Source organism: Gorilla gorilla, chromosome 23, assembly GCF_029281585.2.
Source record: "Gorilla gorilla gorilla isolate KB3781 chromosome 23, NHGRI_mGorGor1-v2.1_pri, whole genome shotgun sequence".
NCBI lineage: Eukaryota > Metazoa > Chordata > Mammalia > Primates > Hominidae > Gorilla > Gorilla gorilla.
In genome coordinates this window covers 36210016-36226890 of record NC_086018.1, presented here as the reverse complement: position 1 = coordinate 36226890, position 16875 = coordinate 36210016, and the positions used below count along the sequence as shown (strand labels likewise).

Here is a 16875-nt window from a genome sequence, read left to right as displayed (position 1 = left end):
CCCAATTGCCGTGACCCACAGACCACAGTACACTCCACTCCTTCTTCAGGGTGCCCCAGAAGGGCTGGCAGATTGGGTTGAAATTAGTGAGTTTGAGGCCTAGGACAAGACACAGGGTTATGGTTTAGGCCTGCAGGTGGGGGCTGGGAAAGCCACTCTCCCTGCCTCCCTGGGCATTCCGAAACATGGGGAAGATAGTTTCTACTTGGCTGTAGAAAATCAGACCTCAATGTGAAAGTGCTGGAAAAATTACTCTGAAATCTGGGTTTTTTCCTCTCTGGGTGGGACTGTCTGTTCACTAAAGGGATGCCCAGGGAATTTAACCCTAAATTTCTTCTTTTGAGACAGGGTCTGTGTCACCTAGATTGTGCAGTGGTGCAATCATAGCTCACCGCAGCCTCGAACTCCTGGGCTCAACCACACCACCATGACTGGCTGATTGTTTTCTTTTCTTTCTTTCTTTTTTTTGAGATGGAGTCTTGCTCTGTCACCCAGGCTGGAGTGCAGTGGCGCGATCTCAGCTTACTGCAACCTCCGCTTCCCGGGTTTAAGCGATTCTCTCCTGTCTCAACCTCCTGAGTAGCCAGGACTACAGACATGCGCCACCGCACTCGGCTATGTTTTTTTGTTTTTTGTTTTTTGTTTTTTTTTTCTTTTTTTTTTTTTGAGACGGAGTCTCACTCTGTCGCCCAGGCTGGAGTCCAGTGGCGCGATCTCAGCTCACTGGAAGCTCCACCTCCCGGCTTCACACCATTCTCCTGCCTCAGCCTCCCGAGTAGCTGGGACTACAGGCGCCTGCCACCATGCCCGGCTAATTTTTTTTGTATTTTTAGTAGAGACGGGGTTTCACTGTGTTAGCCAGGATGGTCTCGATCTCCTGACCTCATGATCCGCCCGCCTCAGCCTCCCAAAGTGCTGGGATTACAGGCGTGAGCCACCACGCCCGGGCCATGTTTTGTTGTTGTTGTTGTTGTTTGTATTTTTAGTAGAGACGGGGTTTCACCATGTTGGTCAGGCTGGTCTTGAACTCCTGACCTCAAATGATCCACCCGCCTCAGCCTCCCAAAGTGCTGGGATTACAGGTGTGAGCCACTGCGCCCGGCCTGTTTTCTTACTTTTAAATTTCTTGTAGAGATGGGGGGGTCTTGCTATGTTGCCCAGCCTGGTCTCAAACTCCTGGCCTCAAGTGATCCTCCCACCTCAGCCTCTTCAGTAGCTGGAACAATAGGCATGTGTACCACCACGTGGCTAATTATTTTTTATTTTTTGTAGAGATGGGGTGTCACTATGTTGCCCAGGTTGGTCTTGGACTCCTAGTCTCAAATGATCCTCTTGCTTCAGCCTCCCAAAGTGCTGGGATTACAGGTGTGAGCCACCATGCTCCGCCAGAATCCAGTCCTAAATTTCATTGCGCCCATGGCTTTGTCTTCCCAGGAGCTCCTGTGCTCTAAGCAACCAAGAGGAAGCATCGAAGTTTCAGCATCACTGGTCTCTCTCGCCATCTCCCCTCCACCTCATACCCTGTGCAATAGCTGGTGATGTGCACTAGCCCTCCCCGCCACCAGAAGCCCTAAGGGGTTGAAAACAGAACCCCATTTTAGACACCCCTCGCCAAAAAACATAGTCCAGGATACACGTTTATTCTCTGTGGAAAAAAAGAATTTGACTTTATTTAGAAAGTCTACAAAATACAGAAGACGATAACTCGCTTGCTGTAAGTCAGGAAATAAATAAATTCTAGGAGCCGGGCAATATTTTTTAACTTTTTTTTGAGACAGGATTTTGCTATGTTGCCCAGGCTGGAGTGCAGTGGTGCGATCTCAGCTCACTACAACCTCTGCCTTCTGGGCTTAAGTGATCCTCCTGCCTCAGCCTCCCAAGTAGCTGGGACTACAGGCATGAGCCACCACGCATGGCTAATTTTTGTATTTTTTGTAGAGACAGGGTTTCACCATGTTGTCCAGGCTGGTCTCAAACTCCTGGACTCAAGCGATCCCCCTCCTTGGACTCCCAAAGTGCTGGGATTACAGATGTGAGCCACCGCGCCCGGCTTAAACATTTTTTGTTGTTGCTCTCCGGCTTTCCCTAAATATAAGATAAAATGTGATTTATTTGCAGATATAAAATATAAAGCCCAGCTCAGGGCCATACGCCACTTTTCCCAGGGAGCAGGAGCTCGGGCTCTGGCTGGGGAGAATAACTTAGATCCGTGCAATAAATAAACAGTGGGGAGGGGCAATGTGGACAGTGTTGGGGGAGGGACTGAGACTGGGCTTCCCAGGAGAATGACAATCAAAGGCAGGGGTCAGCCCCCACCCCACAGTGGACACCAACAGGGGTTGAGGTGGGACCCTTCTTCTTAGGACCCCACTCCAGACTGTAGTAGGACTGCAGGGTCTGTCTCCTTGTCTCCCTATTTGCCACAGCAGTCCATGGCCCCCTTTCTCTGACTGGCCAGCCCCCGGACACCCTGGCTGCAGGGACAGCCTAGGGCTGAGCCAGGCCAGCTCCTTCCCACTCTTCCATCCGTGTCACCTTCTCTCTCCCTCTGCTTCTCTCCCCCTCCCTTGCAGAGAGCGGTCTCCCAAGCCAGGGAGGCCCTCCCACCACATTTCTGAGTCCCTGTCCACTGTCCCCCTGAAAACCATGGCTGGAATCTTAGGGCAGCAGTGAGGAAACCCAGGTTTTGGTCCCAACACAACCACTAAGTGAAATGTGACCTCAGGCCTGTTTCCCCATCTGTGAACTGGGTTTCACTAGTCTTCCCACCCACTCTTTTAGTTTTGGAAGGCCAGGCACCCCCAGGCCCAACCAGAGGTGGGGGCATCTCTTCAGTGCAATTTCTCAGCAGGATGGCCCCGTAAGTCACAGACAGCCAAACCTAGCTTTGAATCCTGGGAGGGTTTGGAGGGCATATTGGCACAATAAGAGCAGTTTCCAAGATGAGGGGTGCCCTCTTCTCCCCCAACAGCTGTTCTCTAAGCCGGCTCTGTATCTCTCAATCTAAAAAGGCTGAACTTTCAGCCAAGGGCGATCCCAGATCCAGACCTCTGCCCCATCCCCAACCTACCCAAGTTCCCCTTCCCAGGGTCATTCGGTCCCAGTTTTGGGGGCTGTAAGAGGAAGACAGGGCCCACGAAGGGAATGTGTGTGCACCAAGGGGCCAGTGCTGCAGAGAAATGGGACCTGGGCACAGAGGCGGCGCTCAGGCACTTTGGGGAGGGAGCTGAGGCCGGAGGGGCGTGGCTGAGGCATGGCGGGGGCGGGCACTAGGAGCAGGAGGCCGGGCCGTGGGCGGGGTCCGGGCCGGGGGCGGGGCCAGACCCCGAGCCCGGGGTGGACTTGACGATGGTGATGACGCTGGCCGGCGCCACGAGCGTGGCGGGCCCGCGGGCGGCGGCCACGGAGCGCGCGAAACCCTGCAGCGCCTCGCACTTGCCGCGCAGTGCGTCGAGCTCCAGGCGCATGGCGGCGTTCTCGCGCGCCAGCTTGTCCACCTCGCGCTCCAGCTCCGACTTCTGCTTCTGCAGCTCCTCCTTCTGGCACACGCGCTTCACGCGGCAGCTGGCGGCGTAGCCACGGTTTTTAAGTGTGCGGCGCCGCTGCTTGAGCCGTGTCACCTCCTCGGCGGAGAGCCCGCGCAGATGCCGGTTCAGCTCGCGCACCGACAGCCCCATCAGCGCCTCGTCCGACAGGTGCGGCGTGTTCTCGCTCAGCTCTCGCTTGATCTGCGGGCATGAGGAAACTGAGGTCCAGGGGACTGGGGACGGGCCCCCCCGCTCCACCGTCGGTGTTCCTCTTTCACCGCCTTAGCCGCCGAGGTGGTGGGTGGACTTGATCCAAAACCCCGAAGGGGAGCAGGAATCCGGGAAGGGGAAACCGGGCCAGACTAGGATCGGTACACAAAAGGAGGCCACCCTGGGGCTCAGCCTGAATTCTAACCTAGCGCCAAGCCCTGGACTCAGCTAGAGAAACCCAGGCCGGAAAGCACCTTTGAATGCCCCAGGGGACATTGACCCGATGGGGAAGGAGGCCTGGAGAGGGAAGTGACCTACCCCAGGGACATGCAGCCTGTGACCAGAGCCCAGGCCTCCTGTTCCCAGCCCATGGCTGTGGCCCTTCCCTTTGGCATCATGAAGGCCTGGTGCCTGCTGAGCCACCCAGGGGATTCCAGGAAAGAAGGGGAAGTTGGGATGAGGAGGCTCTGCATGGGCAGGGAGGGAGGGCTTCACTGGGTTGACAGAGGCTGCCTCCTCACCTTTAGAGCTTTGCTGGATAGGGGATCCACAGACATGTTTGCAGAAGGTGCCCTCTGGGCTGCAGACCTAGGGTAGAAACGAGGTCAAAGTCACTGTTTTGTTTTTGTTTTCCCATTTAGAATAAAATCCAAACTCACTACCTTGCCATTCAAGGCCTCTGCTATCTTAGAACTGATTCATACCTGCCACCTTCCTCTCCACATTGGTCCACAGGCCTCCTTGAATGGCTCCTTCCAGCCGCGGGAGCTGTGCACATGCTGTTCTGTTTACTGTTCTAGCCCCATGGTGACTTCTCATTATTTAGGTCTTTGCCCAATGTCACCTCCTCAAGAGGTCCTCTTTGACCATTCTGGCTAAACGCCTCTTTGTGCCACATCACATAACCCCGCCTATTAACCCTTGTAACAGTCACCTCTTCTGCATTTCTCATGCTTGGTTCCTCATCTATGATTTGTTTCTCCTTCCCACTCCTCTTTCACCAAAACGGAAGCCAATGAAGGCAGAGGCCTTCCCTGTCTCACCACGGCATCAATATGCCTAAATCAGTGCCTGGTATATAGTAGATGGCTCAGTAAGTGTGCACCAAATGAATAGATGTCCCTCTCCTGACCATTCTTCCACATGGGGCTTGGACATGTGCCTTTGATTTGATTTTTCAGAACTTTTCTTTCTCTTTTTCTTTCTTTCTTTTTTTTTTTTTTTTTTTGAGACAGAGTCTCACTCTGTCACCCAGGCTGGAGTGCAGGGGCACGATCTTGGCTCACTGCAACCTCCGCCTCCCGTGTTCAAGCGATTCTCCTGCCTCAGCCTCCCAAGTAGCTGGGATTACAGGTGCCTGCCACCACGCCCAGCTAATTTTTTGTATTTTTAGTTTATTTTTATTTTTATTTTTAGAGACAGGGTTTCGCCATGTTGGCCAGGCTGGTTTTGAACTACTGACCTCAGGTGATCCACCCGCCTCGGCCTCCCAAAGTGCTGGACAGGTGTGAGCCACTGTGCCCAGCCGATTTTTCAGAACTTTTCTTAAAGTATAACCTACATACAGAAAAGTACACACAGCATATGTGCACCAGTAAATGCCTTTACACAAAGCCCATCCGGCACCCCGTAAGATACAACATCAGCCAGTCCCCTCTCTCCCCAGGCCTCCTTCATCTAGACCTCTGTTTTGGGAAAGTTTTCCCAACCTCCTGAGGCTGCCCCATACTAACTCAGCATGCCCTAGGCAGATGGGGCAGCCATCCCTAGACGAGTGAGGGCCTCTCATCTCCTAATCCTCCCTCTCACAGGCCTGACAGCCACATGCTCCTTCAACAACTATTTATTGAGCTCTTTGCCAAACATGTATTTGGTAATGGGGAGAAAAAGGTGAATAAAACTCATGGAGGGTCAGTGGTCATTGCTCTGGGCTGGAGAAGGGGACCATCTCCCAAAGTCCCCTTTAAAGCAGCAGTCCTCTCTGTCTCTAGCTGATAGGATCTACTTTGCCATTCCTCTCAGGTTCTCCGCCATGAGAACCTGAGTTTTCTCATCTGTCTCCAAGGGGAGGGGGCAGTGATAAGAAGCCAAGGAAAATAAAGGAAGATAGGCTGGGCGCGGTGGCTCACGCCTGTAATCCCAGCACTTCAGGAAGCTGAGGCGGGCAGATCACCTGAGTTCAGGAGTTCGAGACCAGCCTGGCCAACATGGTGAAACCTCGTCTCTACCAAAAATACAAAAATTAGCCAGACGTGGTGGTGCACGCCTGTAGTCCCAGCTATTTGAGAGGCTGAGGCAGGAGAATTGCTTAAACCTAGGAGGTGGAGGTTACAGTGAGCCGAGATTGCACCACTGCACTCCAGCCTGGGAGCCTGGGTGACAGAGTGAGACTCCATCTCAAAAAAAATAAATAAAAAGAAAACAAAGGAAGATGCTTTGTGATCTGAGCTGTAGCATCCTATAAACAGGTACCGTATCGGAAAGAGCATCATCCAGTTTTGTGGACAGCAGAGGGCAAAAGCCAGGTCCAAGTCCTGGTTCCTTGAGCTGTCTGCAGGGTTGACCTCACGGGTTGGCTCAGCCTCTGACACATTCTGGCAGGACCGGGGTGTCTCCCGGGGACAAGGTGCAGAAATGGAAAGCACATGGACCTAGGTGCCAGGCACACCTGGGGCCTTTTGGGGGTGGTCTCGCTCTCTAGTTGTGTGGTTCTGGTAGGTCAGCCACTCTTTCTGTGCCTCACTTTCCCCCTGGGTGACACAGGTAGCTGTGTTAAGTCAGCTCATGTCACACCTCTCTCAGGACCTTCCCACGGCTCACTGGAGTAAAGCCAGAGTTGTCACCTTGGCCCACAAAGTGCTGCAGAAAGTGATCCCCAGTGGCCGGGCGCGGTGGCTCACGCCTGTAATCCCAGCACTTTGGGAGGCCAAGGCGGGTGGATCATGAGGTCAGGAGATCGAGACCAGCTTGGCCAACATGGTGAAACCCCGTCTCTACTAAAAATACGAAAATTAGCCGGGCATGGTGGCACGTGCCTGTAGTCCCAGCTACTTGGGAGGCTGAGACAAAAGAATCGCTTGCACCCGGGAGGCGGAGGTTGCAGTGAGCCAAGACTGTGCCACTGCACTCCAGCCTGGGCGAGAGTGAGACTCCGTCTGAAAAAAAAAAAAAAAAAAGAAAGTGCTCCCCAGCATCCCCTCTCCAACCTCAGCCCTACTTGGCTTCCTTTTGTTTCCCCTGCCTCAGCCATACCCGCCGTTCCTCAACACAGGATGCACGCTCCTCTCCAGGGCCTTTGCACTGGCTGGTCCCTCTGCTGGCGTTTTTGTTTTTGTTTTTGTTTTTTATACAGGGTCTCACTCACTCTGTTACAGGCTGGAGTGCAGTGACACGATCACAGCTCATTGCAGCCTCAAACTCCCAGGCTCAAGTGGTCCTCCTACCTCAGCCTCCCTAGTAGCTGGAACTATAGGTGCATGCCACCACACCTGGCCAATTTTTGTACTTTTTGTACAGACAGAGTTTCATCATGTTGCCCAGGCTGGTCTTGAACTCCTTGGCTCAAGCGATCCGCCTGCCTCCGCCTCCCAAAGTGTTGGGATTATAGGCATGAGCCACGATGCATGGCCTCTGCTGGCATCCTTGTTCCCTAGATATCCACAAAGTTTGCTCCATCACCTCCTGAGGTCTCTTCAAACCTCATGTTCACTCAATTTAGAATTTGCAACCCCTGATACACACACGGACACACACACACACACACACACACACACTCTCTCCCTGTGTCCCTTCCCCACCTCAGGTTTCCCCATGTGTAATTGTCATCACTCACATATATGGTGGGTGTTTGTTCAGTGTCTGTCCCTCCCAACCCCCCGATTAGAATGACAGCTCCATGAGGGCAGAACTTATACCTAATTCACCGCGGCCTCCCCCATGCCTAGAACCGCGCCTGGCACCTCGCAGATGCTCAAGGAATCCTTGCTGAGTTCTCCGTGTGACTCAGGCCGAGGTGGGGACAGTCCAGGGCTTCTCAGGAAACTCCCCAGCTCCTCCCAGCCCACACAGTCAGGGGGTCTGGCAGCTCAGAGGGAAGGAAGGAGTGGGACAGAAGGAAGTTGGCGCTTGCAGAGATCCCCTGACAGGGGCAGCCACTGTGGCCCTTAAGCAGGAGAGTCTTAGGAGTCACCCAGGTTTCGCTGGGGGTAGCTGGGTGGACCCAGAGTGCCAGGTCAGGACCCAGGCAGCTTTAGACCCCTGTGCGGATCCACGGTGAAGACCAGTGGCTTCATGGGGTGACCCCTGAGCTGCAACCCCCACTGCTGAACATGCCGGCTTAGCCTGGGCTCTGGCCTCAGTTTCCCTGCCTAGCACTCCAAATCCTAGCGGGCTCAGGCCCTGGCTGCCCACCTAGCTCTCCTTGGGGGCCTCTGTGCACTCCCATCCTACCTGGAAAAGTCATAGGACTGCTGGCTACCCTGACCTTTCAGACACTATCTGGAGACGTTTACATGTCAACCTCACCGATCCTACCCTTCAATGCAGGCCTTTTTTTTTTTTTTTTTTTTTGAGATGGAGTCTCGCTCTGTCGCCCAGGCTGGAGTGCAGTGACAGGATCTCAGCTCACTGCAACCTCCGCCTCCTGGGTTCAAGCGATTAGCTCTGCCTCAGCCTCCTGAATAGCTGGGACTACAGGCGCCCACCACCATGCCCAGCTAATTTTTGTATTTTTAGTAGAGACAGAGTTTCACCATATTGGTCAGGCTGGTCTTGAACTCCTAACCTCAGGTGATCCACCTGCCTCGGCCTCCTGAAGTGCCGGGATTACAGGTGTGAGCCACCACGCCCAACCCAATGCAGGCCTCTTAAGTGGTCACCCTCACCACCCTACACACACCTGGGGAGGTCCCAGCACGCCTCCCTGCTGGTCTCAGCTCATCCCCACACAGCAGCTGGACAATCTTTGCACCACGAGAATCTGACCATGCCACCAGCCAGATTAAAACCTTCCATGGTTCAGCTGGGCGAGGTGGCTCATGCCTATAATCCCAGCACTTTAGGAGGCTGAGGCGGGCAGATCACAAGGTAAGGAGATTGAGACCATCCTGGCTAACATGGTGAAACCCCGTCTCTACTAAAAAATACAAAAAATTAGCCAGGTGTGGTGGCGGGCACCTGTAGTCCCAGCTATCAGGAGGCTGAGGCAGGAGAATGGCGTGAACCCGGGAGGTGGAGCTTGCAGTGAGCTGAGATCGCGACACTGCACTCCAGCCTGGGCGGCAGAGTGATACTCCATCTCAAAAACAAACACAAAAACAAACAAGCAAACAAAAAAAAAAACCTTCCATGGTTCCCTACTATCCTAAGGATGGAGTCCAGACCCACCCTCACAGCACCCCAGGCCCTGTGTGTCCAGCCCCACGCCCATTTCCCACCACTGCCACCTCCACTCTGTGCTCCAGCCACACAGAATTTCTTTCACTTCCTCCCACCCGCGCTTTCTTGCCTCTGAGCCACCTCCCACCCCATGACATTTCTCTCCCCTCACTCCCCTCTACTTTGTTTGGCAGACTCCTACTCATCCTTCTGCCCTGGGTGTAGACATCTCCTCCTCCAGGAAGCCCTCCGTGATCCCTAGGACTTGTTAGGGACCCCCACCCCTGTGTGTAATGGGTTGTATTTCCTTGCTGTCTCTCCGCCAGACAGGGAGAGGCTGAGTCAGCTCTGGGTGCTTGAGGCCACCCATCTCAAGACCTGGCAGGGAGCAGGCACTGGGGAAGGGTGGATGGTCAGAGTCTCTGATGCCATCACCCAGCTTGTCACTGTCCAAACCAAGTTCCAAGCCGAAACGTAGTTCAGTACCTCCTGGCCCTGTCTCTAATTCTTCCTCCTCTCCAGCTGCTTCCTTGGGCCTGTTGGCAGAGACTGTACAGATGTTAGGCAAATGGGAAGAGAGCAGAGGGGATCCCATCCACGTGACTTTGGGCCCAAAGGTGGGGTGTGGGAAACAGGGAAAGGAGCACTGGATTGGGAGTCAAGCTTGGGTTTAAGTCGCATCTCTGTTTTCTCAGGCTGTGTGACCTGGGGTGAGCCACTCCATCTCTCTGGGCCTCCACTTTCCCATCTAAAGGATCAGAACAATACCTGCCTCGCAGGGTTTTGGTGGAATCAAGTGGTATACACTGTAGAGGTCAGTGAGCACCTGGGAGGTTAGAATTGCTGTCTGTCCAGGAGGGGTCAGGCCTGTAGCCAGCACTGGGGTCTCGCTCTGATTTAGCATCTCCCAGCTGGCTGGGGTCACACAGGGAACTGCAGGAAAGGCCCTTAGAGGCCATCAGGTCCTGCCTCCTCACTTTACCCAAGGGGAGGGAGAGACCCAGAGAGGGGCAGCACTTGCCTGAAGTCACACAATAGGTGTGAATGAATAGCTGCAAAGGCCCAGGACTGAAACCTGGTCCCTTCACACTGTCACCTCCCTGGTTCGCCCAACCCTGAGGTAATGCCCAGAGAGGACAATAGAGTAGTCCAGGCTCATACAGCCAGCATGGGGTAGAATTCAGGCCTGAGAGTTCAAGACCAACCTGGGCAAGATGGCTAGACTCCATCTCCAAAAAATAAAAAGATTAGCCGGGTGCAGTGGTGCACACCTGTAGCCCCAGCTACTCAGGAGGCTGAGGCAGGAGGAACCCTTGAGCCCAGGAATTCAAGGCGGCAGTGAGCTGTGATCCTGCCACTGAACTCCCTGGGTGACAAAGCAAGACCCGGCCTCTTAAAAAAAAAATTAGCCGGGCGTGGTGGTGGGCGCCTGTAGTCCCAGCTACTGGGGAGGCTGAGGCAGGAGAATGGCGTGAACCCGGGAGGCGGAGCTTGCAGTGAGCCGAGATTACGCCACTGCACTCCAGCCTGGGTGACAGAGCAAGACTCCGTCTCAAAAATAATAATAATAATAATAATAGAATTCAGGCCTGAGGCCACATGGAGCCACACACCTCCTCCCTGTGTGGCCCTGGCAGGGCGACCTCCCTGGGCCCTGTTTCCCTAGCTCTGTGAAGATGAAGCTGGACTTGCCAGTTTCCAAGGCCACCCCAGCTCTGATTCTCCAGGATTTGTGTTGGGCCCGCTAGGGATACGATTTGCAAGTTACAGCTAAGTATCCAGGCCCTCTTACCAGCCGTTTGGGGAGCTGGCACGTGCAGTGATGCTTGGCCACCTGAGCTACACAGAAAGACCCAATGGGAGAAGGGAAGCCTCTCCCCACGCAAGTTAATCAACTGCCCTTTGGGTGTTGCGGCTGATACAGAACCTCAGAGGCACAGTCTGGCCTCATGCACAAGTCATTTTTACTGAGTCCTGGATTCCTTGCTAAGTGGGAATAATCACAATAATCTTAGTGTGTAAAATATGAAGGCTTAGGCAAGGCCAGGCGTGGTGGCTCACGCCTGTAATCCCAGCACTTTGGGAGGCCAAGGTGGGCAGATCATCTGCAGCCAGGAGTTCAAGAACAGCCTGGCCAACATGGTGAAATCCTGTCTCTACTAAAGAAAAAAAAAAAAAAAGCAAAAATTAGCCGGGTGTGGTGGCGCACACCTATAGTCCCAGCTACTAGGGAGGCTGAGGCAGGAGAATTGCATGAACCTGGGAGGTGGAGGTTTCAGTGAGCTGAGAACAAGCCACTGGACTCCAGCCTGGGCAACAGAGCGAGACTCCATCAAAAAAAAAAAAAAAAAAAGGAGGCATAGGCAAGAAAGATCACCTCACCTCACCATCATCCCACTATCCACAAGCAACAGAGACATCACTAACCACACACAGCACCAATTCCCAGTGAGGCAGGCCACAGCCCCTGAGTCTTTCTCAGCACAGAACTGTTTTCTCCTGAGCTTGGACACAGCCTAGAATCCTCAACACTGCCTCCAGACCAGGCCTGAGAGATGGAACCATCCTGTCCGAGCCTCAGCCCCCTCAACCGCATCCTGGATGTCAGCTGAGGCACCCACGTTTGCCCAGGAATGTCCTAGCTCAGCAGTCAGGCAATCACAGGGGGAAAGTCACAAGAAGGGGGAACTTTCTGGTAACCTCAGGCTTTCCGCTGCCAACCCCAGGCCAGGGGCTGCCAAAGGGCCTGGGTCCTCTGCCTTTGCCAGGCTGGCTGACCCTGGGCCTGAGAAATAGTAGCTGATCCGATCCCCTGTTCAGCACCTGAGGCAACCAAGCCACTGTTTGGTAGCCGTGGCGGACTGGAACCCAGGGGTCCTCTGTCTTCTGTCGGCCACCACCACCTCTCCCTGGCTTCTTCCCTTGGAAGGCAGCAGAGCTGACCTCCAGGGTCTGCAGGTTCATGACGTCTTCTGGAGGCATAAGGAGAGAGGTGACTCTTGAGGGACTGACAACTGCCTTGTCCAGTCAGCAGCCACAAGCCTCCAACGTCCCCCTCCCTGGCCCCACCAGTCCACTCCAGAGACATCCTGTAGAAGGCCCACCCACTGGCATGGGCTCCTTTCTGGCTGCTGAGCCATTCTGCTCGCTCTGTGAGGACAGAGGGAAAAAATGTGTTTTCCTAGCTCTTGGCAGCCAGCACTGCTGGAGCCTCCTCCCTGCTGGAAGGGGAGCAAGGCTGGAAGAACCAAGCACCACAGAGAAGCAACGGCCTGGGGTTCCAGCCCCAGTTCAGGTACCCTCTCACACTCGCTGTGTGGCTTCAGGTATGGCACTCCCTCTCTCTGGGCCTCAGTTTTCCCAATATGCCAAACCTCCTCCGAGCCTAAGGTACCTTCCAACAATGACTATCTCCGAGTTTAGAGTTTCAGATTCTGGCCCAGAGCTCCAAGACCACCAGCAGAATGGAGGTAGGGAAAGGAAAGCGGTGAAGGCTTCCTGGAGGTGGAGGCACGAGACACAAACTACCAGACTATCAGACTAGCCCTCTTCTCCACCTGCACAGCCACAGACCACTTCCTCCTTCATCTGGACCATGACCACAACCGCCTGCTCACCAGCCTCTTGCCTTGCCCTCCGTCTCCAATCCCCATCATTGATCCTCCCCCAAGAGCTGTCAGAGGAATCACTACTGACACAAACCCACGAGCCTGTCCGTGCTTGGCCCATTTCAAAACCCTGCAATGCCAGCCTCCCCGCAAGCCAACACAGTAGGGTCCTCAGGCCTCAACCATATTCCTGTCCACTCTCTCCCAGGATCATATGCTAACGAATGAACAGACAGCAAATTCTGCTATCCCTGAATGTTTCCCAAAGGGACAAGCGGGCAGTGCATGCCTGTGTGTGTGAGGGAGGAAGTTGCCTGAGTCCTGAAGGATTTGCTCGCTTTTGGGAGACTGCTTCAAGATTCCCCCAGCCCCTGCCCTGGCTTCCTGTTTCTCTGGGGTTCCCAGGCCTTTTTCTCCATGTGTTGTGGAGCTCTTAGAGGACAGGGATCCAGGGCTCATTCATTCAATCAGCAAACATCCAAGAAGCACCTACTATGTTCCAGGCTCTGTGCTGGGCCCTGGACACCCTGAAGTGAATCACAGCTCCTGCCTTCAAGGGCTTCACAGACAACCACCACTCTATCAGACTCAGCACACTAGTCACCTCCCCAGGGAAGCCTTCCTTGATTGCCCTGGCTAAGTCAGAGTGCTGTTATGTACTTTCAAACCACAGTGACTTCTCCCTCACATCACCCATCTAAGCTGTGTTTTGCATTTACTTCTGTGGATCTTTTTTCAACTTTGTGTCCGCTGCTGAGCTGTAAGCTCCCAGAGGGCAGTCTCCGGATCTGGTCTGTTCATCTCATCCCTGGCATCTGGTCCAGGACAAGGGCCCAGTGGCAATGCAGGGCCCAGGGGTGATTCAATGGGAAGTTAAACTTCTCAGTGCTAACTTTCCATCTGGGACTGAGTCAACCAGCCACTTCCCCTCATCCCCTGACCCCAGGCCCTACTTTGGAATGTTTCCTGCCCAGCTTTGAGGGTGGGCCTGTCTGCTTCCTGTGCTCCTGGCCCCAACCCTCCTGACTCAAACCCCACCTACTCTTGGGTACCCCCAGCTCCTGGCATGGGGCTGTCAGCCCTGCTTTCTCTTCCACAATTCGCCTGGAAAATACGCTGTCTGCAGAGACTTCCAGAGCTTCCCCCTTCTACCCACCATCCTGCCATCCTGGCTGTTGCCTAGTTCCCAGTGGTAGATGGGAACACTGAGGGTCCCGGCTGCTGTAGCAGAGCTCACCCAGGGTTCAAAGATCCAAAGTCAAAAGATCATTGGTTCCTCACCCTAGCAAGTTCAATTGCTCCCCTCCCACGATTCCATAGACCGTGGGTGGGTGGGTGGAGGGGGAAGGTGGATTAAGACCAAGGAATCTCTAGCCCCCAGCCCATCCCGCAGGCGGCTACGACAAACAGGTGCTTTCTGCAGGGCTATTGGGTGAGTGGGTGGGTGGCGGCTAGGTCAGGCCCCACCCCTCACTCATTAACCCTTCGTGCAGTCAGAGTTCTATCCCCACTGCCTACTGACCCTGCCTGGCCCAGGGTGAGGACTCGAGGTCTGTCGGCTGGCTCAGAGCCTCAGCTAGCTTCCGGCGTCCAGCTGTAGGTCAGTCTAGTCTCACTAGTCCCACTTGTGAACTGAAACTACCAGGAGAGCGGAAACCGGCTCCGCCCCATCCTCCACGACCTAGCAGGTACAGCCTCCAGAACCCGGACTAGCTAAAAGCCTGTGGTCCTCTCCCTGCCCTGCACCCTTGCAGTCAAGGTTTTCTGGCCCTTCCTGTTCTCATGGGACTGAGGGGATGGGCAACCCTGGGGACGAACGAGAGTCCCTTGGTTCTTCCCTCCCCAGGAAGCCCCAAAATCTGGGGACAAGAACCTGGGCTCCAACTCACTTTGTTACCAGATCCACCAGGGTGCCAAGTCACACCCCTCACTCCTAGCTCAGCTGGGTGGGGTCTTTGATACCTTGCCCCACCCTGTGGCTGCGGGCGCGGGCTCTGGGCGGGAGACAAACACCGGGGTCACGTGGCGGAGGCCCTGGGAAACTCCGGGGAGAGCCGGGGACGGACAGCCCCGGGTAGTAGGACTGGGGCGGCCCGGGCCAGAATTCCCAGACCCCGTGCGAAGACGCACGGGTCCGCTTCCTTCGCTCGGGTCCTTGTTCCGCGTTTACTCCGGTGGCCGGCCCAGGGCACGCCCTCTCCGAGGTACACACTGCCGGTGTACAGGCCCCAGGGAGCGCGCGCGCGGACACGCACACACAAGCACAACACACGCACACACGCCCCCCGAGGTACACAGCGCACGCACGCACCGGGCAGGATACCCAGGCCACCCGCCAGGGAACACACGCCCGCCCTCGGACGTAAACAAACCGCGCACGCACCGCCCGCGGGCGCCGGGCCAGGGCCTGTTCCCACCGAGTCACGTAGGAGCACAGCGCCCCCGCCTCCGCCGGGCGGACGCGGAGATCGCCGGCCTGCGCTGCCCCTTCCTCCCGGCGCCGCCGCCTACCCGCCCGCGCCCCGGGAAGGGGCCCCGTCTCCACCCCCACTCCCCCGAGCTGGCCTCGGCCCCGTCCTCGGCGTCCCCGGGACGGCCGCTCCCTTCTCCCCGCCCCGAGCCGTCCGGGCGATGGAGCTCCGGGAGCCCCGACGGATCGGGCCCGGGCGCCCACCCCAGGCGCATCCCGGGACGCAGAAACCCTGCCGCCTTGGGGTCCCACGCACCGTCCTCCTGGCCCCGCGTTCCTCACCCGCTTCTGGGCCCGCTTGGTCCGGCGCGCTCACACACGCGCGTCTCGCCGCTGTCCCGGCCGCTGTCCCGATCCGCGCTCTGGTCAGTCTCCCCTCCGCTCTGAGCCGCAGGTCGCTCTGAACCGGGCGTCCGGGAGCGCTGCGCTGAGTTTTGTTGTGGGGCGGGCGGCGCAGGGGGCCGAGGCCGCGCGGAGTTGTAAGGCGAGCTTCCCGGAATTACTCACTCACAGGATTCCTTTCATTCATAAAAACCCAGTCATGCGGTGACGTCACCGACCCGGCCGCCCTCCGGCCAGGAGCGGCCGCTTGGTCCCTCGCCCCGCCCCTGTATGACCCCGCCCCCTGGAAGCCCCGCCCCCAGGGCTGCCGCGATTCTCTGCCTGGTTCCAGGGCTCGCTGGGTGCGTTCACGTGACACCTCGCGAGAGCCCCGTGGGTGTAGGTGTCATTGGCTCATTTTACAGGTAGTGGTCCTGGCCCTCTTCTTTCGACCTAGACCTTCTGCCTTAATGATCTCATCCAGTCCCGTGGCTTTAAATGACATTTATATGGCTATGAGCCCCAGGTTTGTATTTCCGGAGCGAACAGCTTCTCTTGAGTTCCAGACTCATAGCCAGCTGCCCACTCTGCGCATCCAGTGGGTGTCAGATGGGGACTGCAGAGGACTCGGCCCAAAAACCGCTCCTGATCGTCAGCCCTACCTCTGCTCCCTTGCCACCCCATCTCAGCTGCTCAAGCCAAAACCTTGGAGCCTGGCTCCATCCCTCCCTCTCCCTTCCTCCCCACCTCAGGACTCAAGCTAGCGGTGTCTCCAGGTCTCCTGCATAGGACCATTTCTCACCACCTCCAGTCATGGCACCTGGTCTCGGCACCATCAGCTTACCCGGACGATGGCAGCAGCCTCCGGATAGATAGGCTCCCTACTTTGCCTCCAAAGTCTTTCTTTCTATACCAGCCAATGTTCTTCTCAAAACAAAGCTCAGGTTGTTTACACACCTCCTTTGGCCACTCTCTCCTCATCCACTGCTCTTCGGCCACAGTGCCCTTCTTTCTGTCCCCCAAACATACCAAGCTCATTCCTGCGACAGGCCCTTGGCACTGGCTGTCTGGTCTTCTGTTCACTTGCCTGACTCTTTCTCATCTTTCACGTCAGCCCGGATGTCACTGCCTCAGAGAGACATTTCCTGACCACCCTGGTTAAAGCAGTCTTCACCTCTGAATTTTTTTTTTTTTCGAGACAGGGTCTCACTCTGTCACCCAGGCTGGAGTGCAGTGGCACAATCTCGGCTCACTGCAACCTCCTTCTCCTGGACTCCAGCCATTCTCCCACCTTAGCCTCCCAAGTAGCTGGGACCATAAGCACACACCACCATGCTAGGTTCATTTTTTGTATTTTTTTTTT

At 55.7% G+C, this 16875-nt stretch overlaps 1 protein-coding gene across 3 annotated transcripts; it reads right to left on the bottom strand.

Moving 5' to 3' along the window:
- Positions 1–1637: 1637 nt before the first annotated feature.
- On the bottom strand, positions 1638–15805 carry MAFF (MAF bZIP transcription factor F). 3 transcript variants are annotated; one of them, XM_055374623.2, is made up of 4 exons: positions 15474–15805; positions 11937–12085; positions 4259–4325; positions 1638–3728 (listed from the first exon to the last, which is right to left on the bottom strand). In XM_055374623.2, the coding sequence occupies exons 3-4, from the start codon at positions 4292–4294 to the stop codon at positions 3270–3272; spliced, it is 495 nt and encodes a 164-aa protein (XP_055230598.1). In that variant the 5' UTR covers positions 4295–4325; positions 11937–12085; positions 15474–15805; the 3' UTR covers positions 1638–3269. The 3 variants fall into 3 exon arrangements, with proteins under 3 accessions (XP_055230598.1, XP_030861469.1, XP_004063513.3); XM_031005609.3 differs by lacking the exon at positions 11937–12085 and having other exon boundaries at positions 15448–15805; XM_004063465.5 differs by lacking the exon at positions 11937–12085.
- Positions 15806–16875: the final 1070 nt, after the last annotated feature.

Bases quoted from the DNA above. Each gene is read 5' to 3' on its own strand.
- MAFF (XM_031005609.3), bottom strand. From the start codon at position 4,294: ATGTCTGTGGATCCCCTATCCAGCAAAGCTCTAAAG. The intron at 3,729-4,258 runs GTGAGGAGGCAG...TCATGCCCGCAG, and splicing joins TATCCAGCAAAGCTCTAAAG to ATCAAGCGAGAGCTGAGCGA.